Source organism: Dipodomys ordii, unplaced genomic scaffold, assembly GCF_000151885.1.
Source record: "Dipodomys ordii isolate 6190 unplaced genomic scaffold, Dord_2.0 Scaffold6, whole genome shotgun sequence".
Lineage (NCBI taxonomy): Eukaryota > Metazoa > Chordata > Mammalia > Rodentia > Heteromyidae > Dipodomys > Dipodomys ordii.
In genome coordinates, this window is record NW_012267222.1 from 8,689,652 (window position 1) to 8,705,351 (window position 15,700).

At 47.1% G+C, this 15,700-nt stretch overlaps 1 protein-coding gene across 1 annotated transcript in view; it reads left to right on the top strand.

Annotated features, from left to right (window-relative positions):
• The first annotated feature begins 258 nt into the window (after nt 1–258).
• The window catches only part of LOC105997611 (podoplanin-like), a 17,379-nt gene continuing 1,937 nt past the window's right edge, over nt 259–15,700 (top strand). Inside the window, exons 1-5 of the mRNA XM_013032095.1 lie at nt 259–337; nt 7,180–7,292; nt 10,104–10,254; nt 13,158–13,196; nt 14,897–15,008. Of these exons, the coding sequence (XP_012887549.1) occupies nt 259–337; nt 7,180–7,292; nt 10,104–10,254; nt 13,158–13,196; nt 14,897–15,008 (494 nt within the window). The remainder of the gene's footprint in view (nt 338–7,179; nt 7,293–10,103; nt 10,255–13,157; nt 13,197–14,896; nt 15,009–15,700) is intronic.

Genomic DNA, 15,700 nt, shown 5'->3' on the forward strand with positions numbered 1-15,700 from the left:
CTTAGGATGAAGGCCAAGGGCAGCCAGTGGAAAGAGCTAGAATCTGCACATTCCTGCGGGCCTCGCCCTCCTGTGCACAGCTGGGCCTGAGGTCAGACCCAAGGCGTCTCCTGGCTCCAGCAGGGTTGGCTGGGCAGAAGGCCCTGTGGGAGTCAGAGCTCAGATGCCCAGTCAGTTTCCGCCAGGATGACAAGGACTTCCCCGCTGTCCCACTGCCATTCCGCTGGGGGAGTGGGGGGGGGGGGTGAGGGTAAGAGAATGACGCCTCGAAATTTGATGTTTGTCATCAGTACTAAACAGGCCTCCCCCAAAGGTGGCTCCTGCCGACTTCCTGAAGGTGAGGCCTGAGTTCCTGAGTGCTTGCTGAATTCTAGAAAAAGTTATTACAGAGGTGGGATTCCAGCAAGGAGGGGAAAAAAAAAACAAAACCCTGTGAACTAATTTCCTCTTTGCCAGAGAACATTGTGCTTAGAATCCAGATCAGAACAGTCAGCAGGGCGCCCGTGGCTCACGCCTGTAATCCCAGCTATACAAGAGGCTGAGCTCTGAGGATCACGGTTCAAAGCCAGCCCGGGCAGGAAAGCCCATGAGACTCTTATCTCAAACTAACCACCAGAAAACTGGAAATGGCGCTGTGGCTCAAGTGGTAGAGCACTTGCCTTGAGCTGAACAGCTGAGGGACAGTGCCCAAGCCCAGAGTTCAAGCCCTAGGACCAGCGAGAAAGAGAGAGAGAGGAAAGAAAGAAACAAAGAAAGAAAGAAAGGAAGGAAGGAAGGAAGGAAGGAAGGAAGGAAGGAAGGAAGGAAGGAAGGAAGGAAGGAAGGAAGGAAGAGGCTGTGGCAGTAAATTTCTTACACAGTCACTCAGCCAAGCTATGCCCGAACACCTGACATGGCGGGAGACTCTGTCAGCACAGGGTGTGTGGACGTTTGAAGTGAGCACATTGCTATGGGCGTCTAAGGTGACAGGGCTAAATGCTGTAGAAGCTGCCTAGATTCATAAAAAGTGTCTCCGTCACACATGTGTGCAAGCCCAGCATTTGGAGGGAGTTTTTGAGGTCAGCCCGGGACATATAGTCAGATCCTGGCTCAAAAAAACAAACAGACAGTGGGAGAGAGAAGAGTTGCTTAGAGTTTTTTTCAGGGCTGAATTTTTTAATCTACCAGACGGAGAGAGATGTTTGGCAGCAGTGAGGGGTGAACAGACCCACTGGCCACATCTGGGACTGCCCAGAGTTGAGGGCACTGGGCTCTGAATTCAGAAGTGGCTTTTCAGAGGAACTTGGGACTTCAAAGGCTCCTGGCCGCATGAATATTGTGAAGGAGGCTTTTTAATGTGTTACATGGTCAGAAGCCGTGCTAACCCCTGGGGTGCCAGGGGAACCCCCAAAATTGTGAGGCAGAGTTCTAAGCCCTTCTACCTGGCTGGCTGCTGACCTACCTCAAGTCCAGCCTGAGATAGGGCTCAGGGAAACTGAGGAACTCCAGTTCCTCAGACATGCCGGTGGGGGGGGGGGCAGCCAAGGGCTGGAAAAAGTTGGCAGTTCTTCCCTTGCTGTGGTCTGAGGTGTATACTGAGTTCTTTTGCATTTGTCTACCTACGCTAGCTTCCAATTCTGATCCTGGCTGGGAAGGTGGCTCAGTGGTAGAGTGCTCGCCTCACCTGCATGAGGTCCTAAGTTTGATTCCTCAGCACCACATAAGCAGAAAAAGCCAGAAGTGACGCTGGGGCTCAAGTGGAAGAGTGCTAGTTGCTAGCCTTGAGCTGAAGAGCTGAGGGACAGCGCCCAGGCCCAGAGTTCAAGCCCCATGACTGACAAAAAACAAAACAAAAACTCTGATCCTCAGATTTCAACTTCCCAAGGAGTTAGGACACAATTCTGAGACATGATAGAAAGAGAAATACAAAGTTGTTGTTGGTTTCCAGGTAGAGTTTTGTCTTGTTTTGTGTTTTTCTGAGTGAGGGTCTCACTGTGCAGCCCCAGGCTGGCCTCCATCTTGCAATCCTCCCACCTCTACCTCCCAACTACCGGCATTACAGCTGTCTGCTGCCATACCCGGCTCAAAATAGATATTTGGCTCTCTCTTCAAAGGCATTACTCTATCTAAAATATTACTGGGAGGCTAGAATTTATTAGTTGCCCTGCCCTTTCTCCTATAAAGATTTCCTAGGATTTTTTTTTAATGTGCTTTTCTCAATGGTCATAAAAATCATTCTAAGGCCACTTAGCTACTGGTCTTCAAAAACATATTTGTGCATTGAGATACAGGAGGCGCCCAGAGTCCTCAAAAACACATAGATGACTGAACTTTGCTGATTGACATCATAGGTTTTCTTTGAAGGAGCCAAGGAAGGGGGTCTCAGGAAGGTGGCCTCTGCTGGAAAATGAATTTGGACTGAAGATGCTCGCTTACCTTTCCACCTGATGACCAGATCTTACAACCTTTCTTGCTGCCAACCCCTTTTCCCTGAAGAAACACACATGGTGGTTTTGGAAGAGAACCTGAGATCAAGGCCCCAAGTTCAAGCCCTAGGACTGGAGTGTGTGCCTGCACGCGAATGGGTTCTGGAGCCTATGCAGCAGAAGCCTGTATATCAGCAGCCAAGTTCTTTACATGGTTGTGACAGTCTTTGGAAGAACAATATCAGAATGAGATCTTGCTTTGATATAAGGGAGAACAGAGGATTTATCATAAGGGGACTTGAGGTGGGATTTTTTGGTGGGGGGAATCAAATTACGTGCCTCTTAGCCACAAGACATGCTCTGATAAATCTGTTGCTTGGTGATTTTGTTTTTGCATGAGTGTAATGTACATAGACCATCTGTGCTCACTGTATGACATCATCTTGTAATCAAGAGACAGCAAACACTGACCAATGGGGTAGTATATGCCTATAATCCCAGCTACTTGGGAAGAGATAAGGAGGATCAAAGTTCACAAGCCAGCCCAGGCAAAAAAAAAAAAAAAAAAGTTTGAAAGTGTAGCTAGGACTCAAAGTGGTAGAATGCTAGCCTTAAGCAAAAGAGGTCAGGGACAGCACCCAGACCCTGAGTTCAAGCCCATGACCAAAAAAAAATTTCTTTAAATAGCAAGATTTCCATCTCAACAACAAACAGCTAGGGGTGTTGGTGCAGCTATAATTCTGGCTACTCTGAGAGGCAGACATAGGAAGATTGTGGTCTGAGGCCAGTACCCTCTGAAAAACAAACACGCAAAAGGAACTGGAGGCATGGTTCATGTGGTAGAGCGCTGAGTTTAATCCCCAGTACTGCAAAAACAAAATAGTAAACACAATCAGCAGTAGCTCAGTCATTTCTTCTCAAGTACTATGGTATGGACTTCAACTAACTGCATGTGATAAACTTTTCTTTTTCTCTTTTATTTATTTATTTTTTTGTGCCCATCCTGAGGCTTGAACTCAAGGCCTGGGCACTATCCCTGAGCTTTTTTGATCAAGGCTAGCACTCTACCACTTGAGCCATAGCTCCACTTCTGACTTTTTACTGATTCAGTGGAGATAAAAGAGTCTCACAGACCTTCCTGCTTAGGCTGGCTTCAAACTGCGATCCTCAGATCTCAGCCTCCTGAGTAGCTTGGATTGTAGGCATGAACCACAACAGAAAAAAGTCGGATTCCTGCTTATTAAATCCCCCCTCCCCCATTAATCCCAGAAGCCCCAGCGCCAGCAAAGGCTGGGCGTGGCAGGAAAGGGGTCTCAGGTATCCACATTGGGGGGGGGACGCTGTAGACTGGAAGTGCTTCCTTCACTGCATTCACATAAGCAGGTGTGTGGATCATCTCGTGTTTGCCACGCATCCCAGGGGACCCCTGAGTGTAAGGCCATCCACCAGGTCCTGATTTGGGCATCACAGTTCTGGGAAAGGACATTCGGTTCTGGAAGCCTTTATCCAGCACAGCCTCTGGCCATGGCAGTCACAGAGCCAAGAGGATGCCAGGACGGTGACACACATGTCACATCCTAGTCCAACTCTGCCGTCATTTATAAAGCGCCCTTTGTCCATTCATAGCCAGTTTAGTACTTGGATGTGTAGGCCAAGTGTAGAAGGGAACAAGATGGATTTTCATCCCGTTCTGCTTTCTGTGAACCCAGCTTTCTAGGAAAGAACACAAGCCAATTTCATTCGATATCTTTTTAAGTGTTACTTTTTATGCCCATACCAGGGTTTGAACTCAGGGCCTTGTGCTCTTGGTGAACTTTTTGTTCAAAGCTGGCACTCTTACCACTTGAGCTGCACTTTACTTCCAGCTTTCTGCTGGCTAATTGTATATCAGAGTTTCTTAGATTTTGCTGCCTGGGCTGGCTTTGAGCCGAATCTTAGATCTCAGCTTCTGAGTAGCTGGGATGACAGGCGTGAGCCACCGGCGTCTGGTTCATGAAATACTTTGCAAGTTAGAGATGCCCTGAAGTGAGTGATTTTCAAATTAGTGATTTGTGAACTGATCCCAAACCAGGGGGACAAAGGAAAAAATCAGGTGCTTTATAATGAGGACTGCTTGCCTGGCAGAAGAATGTTTTTTCCTTTAAGCTCAACAAATATTAAATATTTGCATACTGGACAATCACAAATCCCCTGGGGCCAGTCCAGCTCTGCCCCCAGCCTCCGCCCTCCCCAGCAAGTGGCCAGCAAGAGCCGCAAACCATTGACTTGCTTTATCAGTTTACAGGCTTCTCCCTTCCCCCAAGATTAAAATAATAATAATGAAGCCAGGCACCAGTGGCTCACGTCTGTAATCCTAGCTACTCAGGAGTCTGAGATATGAGGATCAAAGTTCAAAGCCAGCTGGGGCAGAAAAGTCCATGAGACTCTTAAAAGCACCAGAAAACCAGAACTGGCGCTGTGGCTCAAGTGGTAGAGCGCTAGCCTTGAGCTGAAGAGCTGAGGGACAGTGCCCAGGCCCAGAGTTCAGGCACCACAACCAACAAAACAAACAAACAAAAAATGCTAATCTAATGCCAGTGGCTCATGTCTGTAATCCCAGCTCCTCAGGAGGCTGAGATCTGAGGATCACAGTTTAGAGACAAAAAATATGTGAGACTCATCTTCAGTTAACAACCAAAAGGCCAGAAATGGCTCGAGTGCTAGAGTACCAGCCTTGAGCAAAAAAGCTAAGGGAAAGTGCAAGGCTCCAAATTCCAGCCCCAATACTGTCACTAAAAAGAAGGAGAAGAAAAATTGCGTGTTTGTGGCTCATCCAAAACCACAGATGGCCCACTGGGTTTCCGGGAGAGGCCTCCTCTTCCTGGCATCCTCGGAGAAGCAGTGATTAAGTATTAACTAGCAGCCTCCGGCTGGGCTCTCAGCAGAGGGGATCTAAGGCAAGGAATGGCTTGTGATTATGAGCAAGCATCTAGGTAGGATAAACATCTGTACTTCAGTTACTCAGAAAGGCCTCCCACCTCCCCTCCTCCGGCTCCTGGGAGGCCTCTGCTGCCTCATCCCCAACTGTATGAAGTCACAGATTTTCCAGAACTGCTCCAGTCTGGGGTGGAAGCCCAGGACCAGTGACTCAGATTTTTAACTCATGGAAAGGGTGGAGCTGATGACAACACAGCCGGGCCTGGTTACGACAGAGGCGGGAAGAGCGCAAGCGTCCACACTCAGCCAGCCTGATTGTAATCCATCCATTTTCAGTAACTGTAACAAAATACCCTAGACCACAAGATTTATGATGAATGGAAGTTTGTGTGGCTCATGGTCTGGGCAGTGGGAAATCCAAGAGCCTGGTGTGGCATCTGGTGAGACTCTTCTTGACTTGTATCACAGCTTCTTGGGGGACGGTGCGAGACCTCCTTCCCCTCACTAAGTCCCAGCATGAGGGCTTTATATTGACCCCCAAGCCCTGCCATTCAAATGCCATTACATGTACATACATGTTCATTACATTACATGTCAATCTGGGGATTAGGTATCCCGTAAGATCTGGGGGACAGACTCAAACTTTAGCACTCTGCTATCATGGAATTCAACCTCCCCTTCTCCCCTCCCCTCCCCTTTTCTTTGTGGCGGTACTGGGGCTTGAACTCAGGAACTTGCACACTGGTGTGCAAGTTATTTGCCTCATTTATCTCTTATTTGCCTTCCCCTCTTGGCGTTGGTTATTTTCATGATAGAGTAGTGCTTTGTGTCTGGGCTGACCTGGACTGTGGTCCTCACCGGGATTACAGATGCGGGCAGCCACACCCACTATCAGGCTTGCCCCATAGCAAGGGATGACAGGGCGCAGGCCACAGAGCACAGGCGAGGGCTTCCCTTCAGCTGGGGTGAGTCACGCCACCACACTCAACTATTGGCTGAGGGGCACTCTAACTTTTACACCCAGGGTGCCCTTGAGTGGCAATCCTCCAAACTCTGTCTCCCAAAATGCTAGGAATATAAGCTTGATTTTCTTTTTAAATAGGGACTTATACGTGTGTCTATGGCTGACTTTGATTACTAGCCTTCTATTTCGCTGGGCTTAAAGGCCTGAGCCACTGTTCTTGGCTGCCTACTGTTACCTTGTCACCTTTAAATATATCACTGCCCTTCCTGGAGACAGAAACCACAACCTTAAAACAAAAAGTTAAATCACACCGGGTGCTGGTGGCTCACGCCTGTCATCCTAGCTACTCAGGAGGCTGAGATCTGAGGATCTCGGTTTAAAGCCAGCCCCGGCAGGAAAGTCCGTGAGACTCTTATCTCCAGTAAACCACTAGAAAACCAGAAGTGGCCCTATGGCTCAAGTGGTAGAGCGCTCGCCTTGAGCTGAAGAGCTGAGGGACAGAGCCCAAGCCCAGAGTTCAAGCCCCACAACCAACCAAAAAAAAAAAAATTAAATCAAAGCTGGGCACTGGTTTCTTACACTTGTAATCCTAGCTCCTCAGGAGGCTGAGATCTGAGGATCCCAGTTTGATGCTGATTGGAGATGGCCAGCTGGACTTGAGGTCTTGGGTGGGGGGGAACCTCAGGGAGGGTGTCCTTATGCTGGGCATTGTTCTAACATAACCTTAAGGCCCACACCAGAGGCCAGCACCATGCCCGGAAACTTCCCAGCCTCTAGACCATGAGCCTCTACACTCTATATAAACCACGCAGTCTTGGGTGTTTTGTGATAACTAAGATGGGCCGGTGGCTGGTGGCATTCCATCTTCAGCTCTGACTCATTCTCCTTCTTCAGCTGTCATGGGTCACCTGGAAGATGATGCTGCGACTACTGGCGCCGAAGACAGCATGCCTACGCTGGGTGCAGAGGACGGCCTGGTAACCTCAGGCCCTACCGAGGGGCCGCAGGCAAGTAATCCCAGAGGAGGGGAGGCTTCAACAGGACAGGAGCCTGAGCGCGAGGACACGACATGTAAAAAGGCGTAAAGCTAGCATGGGCAGACACCAGGGAACAGCTGTGTAGCTCACCACAAAAATCGACTTCCCAGTTTCACCAGGGAGGAGGTAGCTGGTGAGTCAGTTGTGAGTAACTCAAGTGTCATAAATGAGGCCTTTTCAAACTAATGAAGAAGCCAGGTGGTAAAACTCGCAAGATCTTTGGGCATGTGGTGATAACGTTGATGCTCTAAGTTCCAAAATACCTAGTCTCATTCTTATCTGACCATTGATGGGTAAGGAGCACCGCTGGAACCAGACACAGACGACACTAATCGTGTGTAATCTCAGCACAAACATTTCCTCACCTGATGAATTCTGATTGACTCCTGTGTGTGTGTGTGTGTGTGCGTGTGTGTGTGCGTGTGCGTGTGTGTGTGCGTGTGTGTGTGCGTGCGTGTGTGTGTGTGCGTGTGTGTGCGCGTGCGTGCGCGTGCGTGTGTGTGCATGTGTGTGTGCGTGTGTGTGTGTGCGTGTGTGTGTGTCTGTGTGTGTGTCTGTGTGTGTGTGTGTGCGTGTGTGTGTGTGTGTGTGTGTGTGACTACAGGGGGTTTAAACTCAATACCTTCTGCTTTCAGTTGGTTGTTTCTGCTCAAGGTTGGTGCTCAACCACTTGAGCCACAACTTTACTCCAGCTTTTTGGTGGTTAATGAGGGATAAGAGTCTGTGGACTTTCTGCCTCCTGAATAGCTAGCTGGCTTAAAATCAATATCTTGTTGTGGTTTTGGTTTGTATTTCTGACCATTGACACTGATTGTCTTTTTACCTACTATCAATTGAATATCATCTTTGGAGAAATGTCTGTTCAAATCCATCACCTGGTTTTTAACTGAGTTGTATCTAATGTAGGTTCATTAACTTGTTAAGTTATAACGTTTTTCTTTTTTTCTTTTTTTTTCTCTTTCTTTCTTTCTTTTTTTTTTTTTTTCTGATTGTGGGGCCTGAACTCTGGGCCTGGGCACTGTCCTTCAGCTCTTCAGCTCAAGGCTAGCACTCTACCACTAGAGTCACAGAGCCACTTCCAGTTTTTTCTGCTTATGTGGGGCTGAGGAACCAAACCCAGGGCCTCATGCGTGCGAGGCAAACACTCGACCACTGAGCCACCTTCCCAGCCCTTTTGTTTGCTTTTTTGAGACAGGGTCTTGCTAGATAGCACAGGCTGGCTTTGAACTTGGTCCTTCTGTCTCAGCCTCCCAAGTGCTGGAATTACATGTATGCATCACCACACCCGGCCCTCCTTGGAGAAATTAATTTATTTCATTGTTATTACAAAGTTGATGTACAGAGAGGTTACTGTTTTGTGAGTCAGGTAAAGAATACATTTCTGTTTTGGACACTGTCACTCTTTCCCTTGCTCTCTCCCAGTTGTTTTGGTTTTTTCCCTCCCATCACCGCCCACAAGTTTGCAGTTCATTTTCAACATAGTTTCTACTCTCTACCACTGGCTTGTTTAAACACATATATATGTGCTTTCTCCTACCCCAGCTGCCATCTTACTTTGGGTTGTACCCTTTGGTGCACAGGAGTTCTTGTCTGCTGTGATCCTATTCATTTGTTAGTTAAATGCTCCATTGGCCTACACTTGCAGGTCACAGAACCACTTCTGTGGAAGCTTCAAAGTCCTAAGGGTCTTTTTCTAATTGCTGGTAGCTTCCAGATGTCTAATCGGAAGGCTGGGACGCTCAGCCCCACCCAGCACCCTCTGCCTTGAGAACCTCTGCTGGAAGGGCAAGTTGATGGCCTTTCATTAATGACTTGATCCATCACTCACCTACCACGAAGCCTCCTTAAAAACTCCAGGCAGGGCTTGGAGAGTGTCTGGGCCGCGCCTGGAGAATGGCATGCCGGGAAGGTGCCTCTTCCACAGAACTTTGCCCTGTGCGCTTCTTCGCTCGTATGCTTCCCAAACAAAGAGCCAGTGTGAAGAACAAAGAAACACAGGACCACTTTCAAGTCCTGCTCTCTCACTTAATGGCTCTGACTTAGGACCAGTGCACCCTGAACCTTGTTAGTAGAAATGACCTAATAAAAGGATGTGCCTGACAGGTTTATGAATGGAGTAAGGGAGAGAAACTCTTCAAGGGCCCAGCAGAAGGCCAGCTCTCAGTGAAGCCTGGCTGCCACTGCTCTTGGAGTCTTGGCATTAATAAAAAATGTTACAAATAGCCTGGTTCTGGTGACTCACACCTGTCATCCTAGTTACTCAGGAGGCTGAGAACTGAGCATCATGGTTTGAAGCCAGCCTGGGCAGGAAAGTGGAACTATGGCTCAAATGATACAGTGCTAGTTTTGAGTAAAAAAGCTCAGGGATAGAGTACCCCAGCATCCAGGCCCTGAGTTCAAGCTCTAGGACCATCCCCTCTCCCCACCAAATGATACAAATAAGCACCAAAAACTGTTAAAGGGGAAAAGCAGCATTGAAGTTCAAGGGAGAGAAACAATTAGAGAATCATGATCCAGTATATTTTGGGAGGAGGAAGAAGAATTAAGAGATTAGGAAATCTGCATGCCAAACATTTGGGGTTCATTTCTGGACTAGATAGACTCGTTTTATTCTTGGCCCTACCATTGTTGTTTCTTTTTGTTTTCTTGCTTCCGTTTGGAGTTTATGCTAGAGTATGTCTCATGTATTTGTGCCTCCTGAAATCTTTCTGCTGTCAGGCTGTACATTGGAAATACATGAGGCTTTATTTTCTGGGTTGGCTCATTTTCATCTCTTCATAGGTGCCAACCAGGGCAAAGAGTTCAACCAATGCTGGCCTAGAAGATCTGCCCACGCCAGGCAGCTCAGTTGATGATCACAAAGAAAGCTCCACAACCCTACTCACGGCAACATACCACCCTGTGGATAAGAAGACTGGTCACCCCAACAGAGGTGGGTCGACCTTTGTGGAACATGGGCATTCTAAGTATAATATTATAACCAATAGGGGACATACTGGTTCTAATAGAAGACAATATATATTGGTTTGACTATAAGACAATATAAGGAGTGAATCCAGAGCCAAGCTTTTGTGTGATAGGCGCAGAATTTGATTTGTAGGTAGCTATATCAAATTCAATTTATTGAGCTGCTGGAAACATCCTTCTGTCTCTAAACAACGTCTGGAATCATAGTGATGATGTCCTTATAAAGAGAGGGTAAATAAATTCGCTCCTTCTGTTGCTTTGCTGACACTAAAAAGCATGAAGCTCAGCCTATGTACATCCTAAGAGATTCAGCAACACTGTTTTCCATTTCCATTATGCTGGCCAAGGATCAGAGCTAATCCAGACTTACCAGGATTTGGGGTGGTGTTCGTGATTTCGCAGGGCCCTGCTGCAGTGTGGTAGAGAAACTTTGGTCAGGCTGGAGGTGTGGCTCAAGCGTAGAGCGCCAGCTTGCTCAGCAAGCAGAGCAAGTGTGAGACTCCACGCTCAAATCATGACACTGGCAAAAAAAATAACAACAACAACAACAAAAAGTGACACAGGGTATGCATAAAGGAGCAACTAATATTGAAACTGGATTTTTATTTTATTTATTTATTTTTATTTTTGCTGGTTGTGGGGCCTGAACCCTGAGGCACTGTCCCTCAGCTCTTCAGCTCAAGGCTAGCACTCTAGCTACTTGAGTCACAGCGCCACTTTCAACTTTTTCTGCTTATGTGGTGCTGAGGAATCAAACCCAGAGCTTCATGCATGCAAGGCAAGTGCTCTACCACTGAGCCACCTTCCCAGCCCTGAAACTGGATTTTTAGACAACTCCCCCACCCCCGCCAGGCCCAAATTCCAGGAATCTTACTTGTCAGGTCTAGCCAGTTGCTTTTATATACTAAATAAAGAGACATCATGGTGAAGGGCAGAAAGAGGAGATTTATTACATGGCAGCCATGGGGCCACCTTCAGCCATGTTTAAAAATACTGTACAGACATTTGCCATAGCTGTAAGTAAGACAAGGAACTGGGGGCAGGAGATGGGAAAGGTGTGCTTGGTTTTAACAGTTGTCGTGGTGGGCGTGGCCTGGTTGATGTCTCTGGAGGATCTCACCACTGATGGGAAACAGAAGCAGCACATCAGTATTGGCTGGCTGCAGGTCTGTCCTGCACTCTCTTTTGGACAAGATGTGAGTGAGTAGCTAGCATTGCCCATCAGAGGGGCAGTTTGCCTTCTGCCACAAGAGGCCATCACTGGTAAATCCCACCCTTCTTGGAGCCCAAGGTGACTTCGGAGAGAATGGTTCCTATCAGAGAGCACGGATGCCAATTGGGGGAGGGCTTTTCTCCTGCTTTTAGTTCATTGATTGGCCCCGCCAACGCACGTTTGAAGTTACCACTTACAATAGGATTCCACTCCTATGTGGTATCTAAAACAGCGAAAATCATAGAGTTGGAAAGTGGATAAAGTTGGTAGTGACTACGGGCTGAGAGAAGGGACAAATGAGTTATGAGTTACGGCTCAGCGGGTATGGCATTTCACTTTTGCCAGCTGGAAAGAATTGTGTGGTTTATGGACATAGCTCTGTGGTAGAGTGCTTGCCTAGTATGCATGAGGCCCTGGGTTTAATAATTAGCACTGGAAAAACAGAGAGAGAAAGCACTGTGAATGGATATATTTAACACCATTGAATTGAACCCTTAAAATGGTTCATTAAATACATTTCCTGCTGTGTGTATTTTAACCACAATCTTTTTTTTTTTTTTTTTTTGGTCAGTCGTGGGGCTTGAACTCTGGGCCTGGGTGCTGTCCCTGCACTCTTCAGCTCAAGGCAAGCACTCTACCATTTGAGCCACAGCACTACTTCTGGTTTTCTGGTGGTTTATTGGAGATAAGGGTCTCATGGATCCTTCCCAGGCTGGCTTTGAACTGTGATCCTCAGATCTCAGCTTCTATAGTAGCTAGGATTACAGGCATGAGCCACCAGTGCCTGGCTTAACTACAGTTCTTAGAGAGAATGTTTTATTAGGGGAAAGCTTCCTGTCAAAGCAGGTAATAGATAACTGGAGATAACTCAGCCCTGATCTTCCCAAACCAACCCACAACTCTCCAAGCACATGCCAGACCTCGCCACAGGCTGTGGGTGCTCCATGGTATTCACAGTGGGCTGGGTATCCACAGCTCTGGTTCTTTTGCTACTGTAATCTATGAAAGCATTTTGACCATTTATTTCACAGTTGTGCTTCAGTGTACTTGACTCGGATTTCTTTTTTTTTAAGTACTGGTATTTGAAGTCAGGGCGTCACACTTGAGCTAAGTGCTCTACTACCATAGGTCACATCTCTTCTTCCGTGTGAGTGTGTGTGTGTGTGTGTGTGTGAGAGAGAGAGAGAGAGAGCATTGACTCTAGGGCTTGAACCCATGGCCTAGATGTTGTCCCTTAGCTTTGCTTTTTCACTCAAGGCTAGCACTCTACAACTTGATCCACAGTACCACTTCTGACTTTTTGATTGTTAGTTGGAGATAAATGTCTCATAGACCTTTCTTCCCAGGATGGCTTCAAACTGTGATCATCAAATCTCAGCCTCATGAGTAGCTAGGATTACAGGCATGTACCATCAGCGGCCAGCCACATCTCTGCTTTGTAAATTGGAATGGGGGATATATAAATATAATGAACCCAAAGGTATGATGAAGTATTATACCTTTGCTAATAATAGTTACAACGGTAGTGTCATGTCATAGCTTGCTTAAAACTCCCCTGTGAAGTTTAAGAAGTTGCCTTCTGCATATATTTGCCATCTGCTCAATTATAGGTATTAAATCCTACTAATTCCTTATCATCATTTTTCTCTTTGCAGAGAAGGTGGCTGAAGAGACACAGACAACAGACAAGAATGGTAAATAAGATTTTTTATTATCCAACTAGTCCTATAGGAATTTAAAAGACAATTTCTCTGAATTTAATCTTAGAGATGGATTGCATTCTTTTCTGTATTATAGCCAATAGGAACAGAATAAGATTCCTTCTCAAAACAGATTTCATGCTTCTTTCTTTTTAAATTTTTTTATTCAGAAAGAAAGGGGAATCCCTATATTTGAAGAAGAAGAAAAAAGCCAGGCACCAGTGGCCAACACCTGTAATCCTAGCAACTCAGGAGTCCTCAGACTCCTGAGTGTGTGTGTGTGTGTGTGTGTGTGTGTGTGTGTGTGTGCGTGCGTGCGCGTGTTTGTTTGTTTTTTGCCAGTTCTGGGGCTTGAACTCAGGGCCTGGGCACTGTCCCTGAACTCCTTTTGCTCAAGGCTAGCGCTCTACCATTTGAGCCACAGCACCACTTCCAGCCTTTACCATTTATGTGATACTGAGGAATCGAACTCAGCGTTTCATGCATGCTAGGCAAGCACTCTACCACTAAGCAACATTCCCAGCCCCAGGCATCTGAGATTTGAGGATCACAATTTGAAGCTAGCCTGGGCAAGAAAGTCTGTGACTCTTTTGTTATTGGTGGTGGTGGTGGTCGTCGTGGGGCTTGAACTCTGGGTCTAGGCACTGACCCTCAGCTCTTCAGCTCAAGGTGAGCGCTCTACCACTTGAGCCACAGCACCACTTGCAGTTTTCTGGTGGTTTTTTGTAGATAAGAGTCTCATGGACTTTCCTGCCTGGCTGGCTTTGAACTATGATCCTCAGATCTCAGCCTCCTGAGTAGCTAGGATTACAGGTGTGAGTCACAAGCACCCAGCTATGAGACTCTTATCTCCAAATAACCAGCAGAAAACTGAAAGTAGCACTGTGGCTCAAAGTGGTAGCGCACTACTGAGTTCAAGCCTTCACAACTGACAAAAATAAATAAATAAATAAATAAAATAAAGCAGAGCTAGGCATCAGTGGCTCGCTATATAAAGTCCTAGCCCCTCAGGAGGCTGAAAATTAAGTATCAAAGTTCAAAGCCAACCTAGGCAGGAAAGTCCATGTGACTCTTACTTTCAATTAAGCAACAAAAAAGGGGGAAATGAAGGCATGGCTCAAGTGGTAAAGCACCATCCTTGAACAAAAAAGTCAAGTGAGAGTGTGAGACCCTGAGTTCAAGCCCTAGTACACACACACACACACACACACACACACACACACACATGCAGAGCTGGGGACATAGCTCAGTGGTAAAGCACTTTCCTAGCACGGGATCCCAGCGTTGCAAAGAGATAAATGACCATTGTGGAGCAGGGCATTGGTTGGTTGTTGCTGGGATTGAATGGAGAGGCCTGTGGAGTAGACCGCAGGATGATGCCCATTGACAGAGGCCGGGGTGTTCTATGTGGTTGAGAGCCGTTCATTCATCACATGAATGGATTCATAAAATGAGATTTGCTTGGGGCTGGGGATAAGCTACTGGAGGGAGCGTTTACCTTGCATGCTCCGGCCCTGGAGTTGATGTAGAGCATGGGAAGAGGACCTCGACCTTCTGCCTGGGTCTGGGGGAAGCGACCTGGAACTTCATTTGCTGTGTGCAGTGACACGGTGCCCTTGTTGACCTCTGACATTCTCTGCAGTGCAGGGCTGTCTCTCATCTGGGCCTCACGTCCTCTTCTCCGCTCCTTTCAGGTGGTCTGGCCACAGTGACCCTGGTCGGCATCATCGTTGGGGTCTTATTAGCCATTGGCTTTATTGGAGGCATCATCATAGTGGTTATGCGGAAAGTTTCTGGAAGGTTCTCGTAAGTAAACTCTTGAAAGTGATTCCTGTAAGTAAATCACAGGCAGTCCTGCATGGTGGCTAGCCTTTCCCCTACTAGAAATCTCTATTTGAAGGTGAGGCTTGAAACCCATTACCACAAAAACTGCACCCGAGGATCCTCCAGAATAGATGTGCACTTAGATGTCTAAAACCAGAAAGCCAGAGCCTGGGAGGGGTCTCAAGGTGACCTCTGTAGTTGAGATCTGACCCAATCCAGTCTCTTGTCTTTATTTTCTAACTAACTGAACACAAAAGAAAACCCAAACCAAGTTTTAACTTGCGACTCACCTCACCCACATGACCTGCCCAGCTTCCCACTATTGGAGGGAAGTTTCTGGAAGACAGCTTGTCACCGGGCTGTGCTCCCATTCTGACAAGAGCAGTGGTAATGATGGGAGGGGGTTTATAATCTAGATCCTTCCATGTCTGCCCCTCAAAACAAAAAAAACAAAAACAAAAACCCCTACCCTTGGGTCCTTCTAGCTTCCTAGCATTGACTTTTTTTTTCTTTTTGGTCGGTCATGGGGCCTGAACTCTGGGCCTGGGCGCTGTCCCTTAGCTCTTCAGCTCAAGGCAAGTGCTCTACCACTTGAGCCACAGCACCACTTCTGGCTTTTTTCTTTTTGCTTATGTGGTGCTGAGGAATCGAACCCAGGGCCTCATGCATGCAAG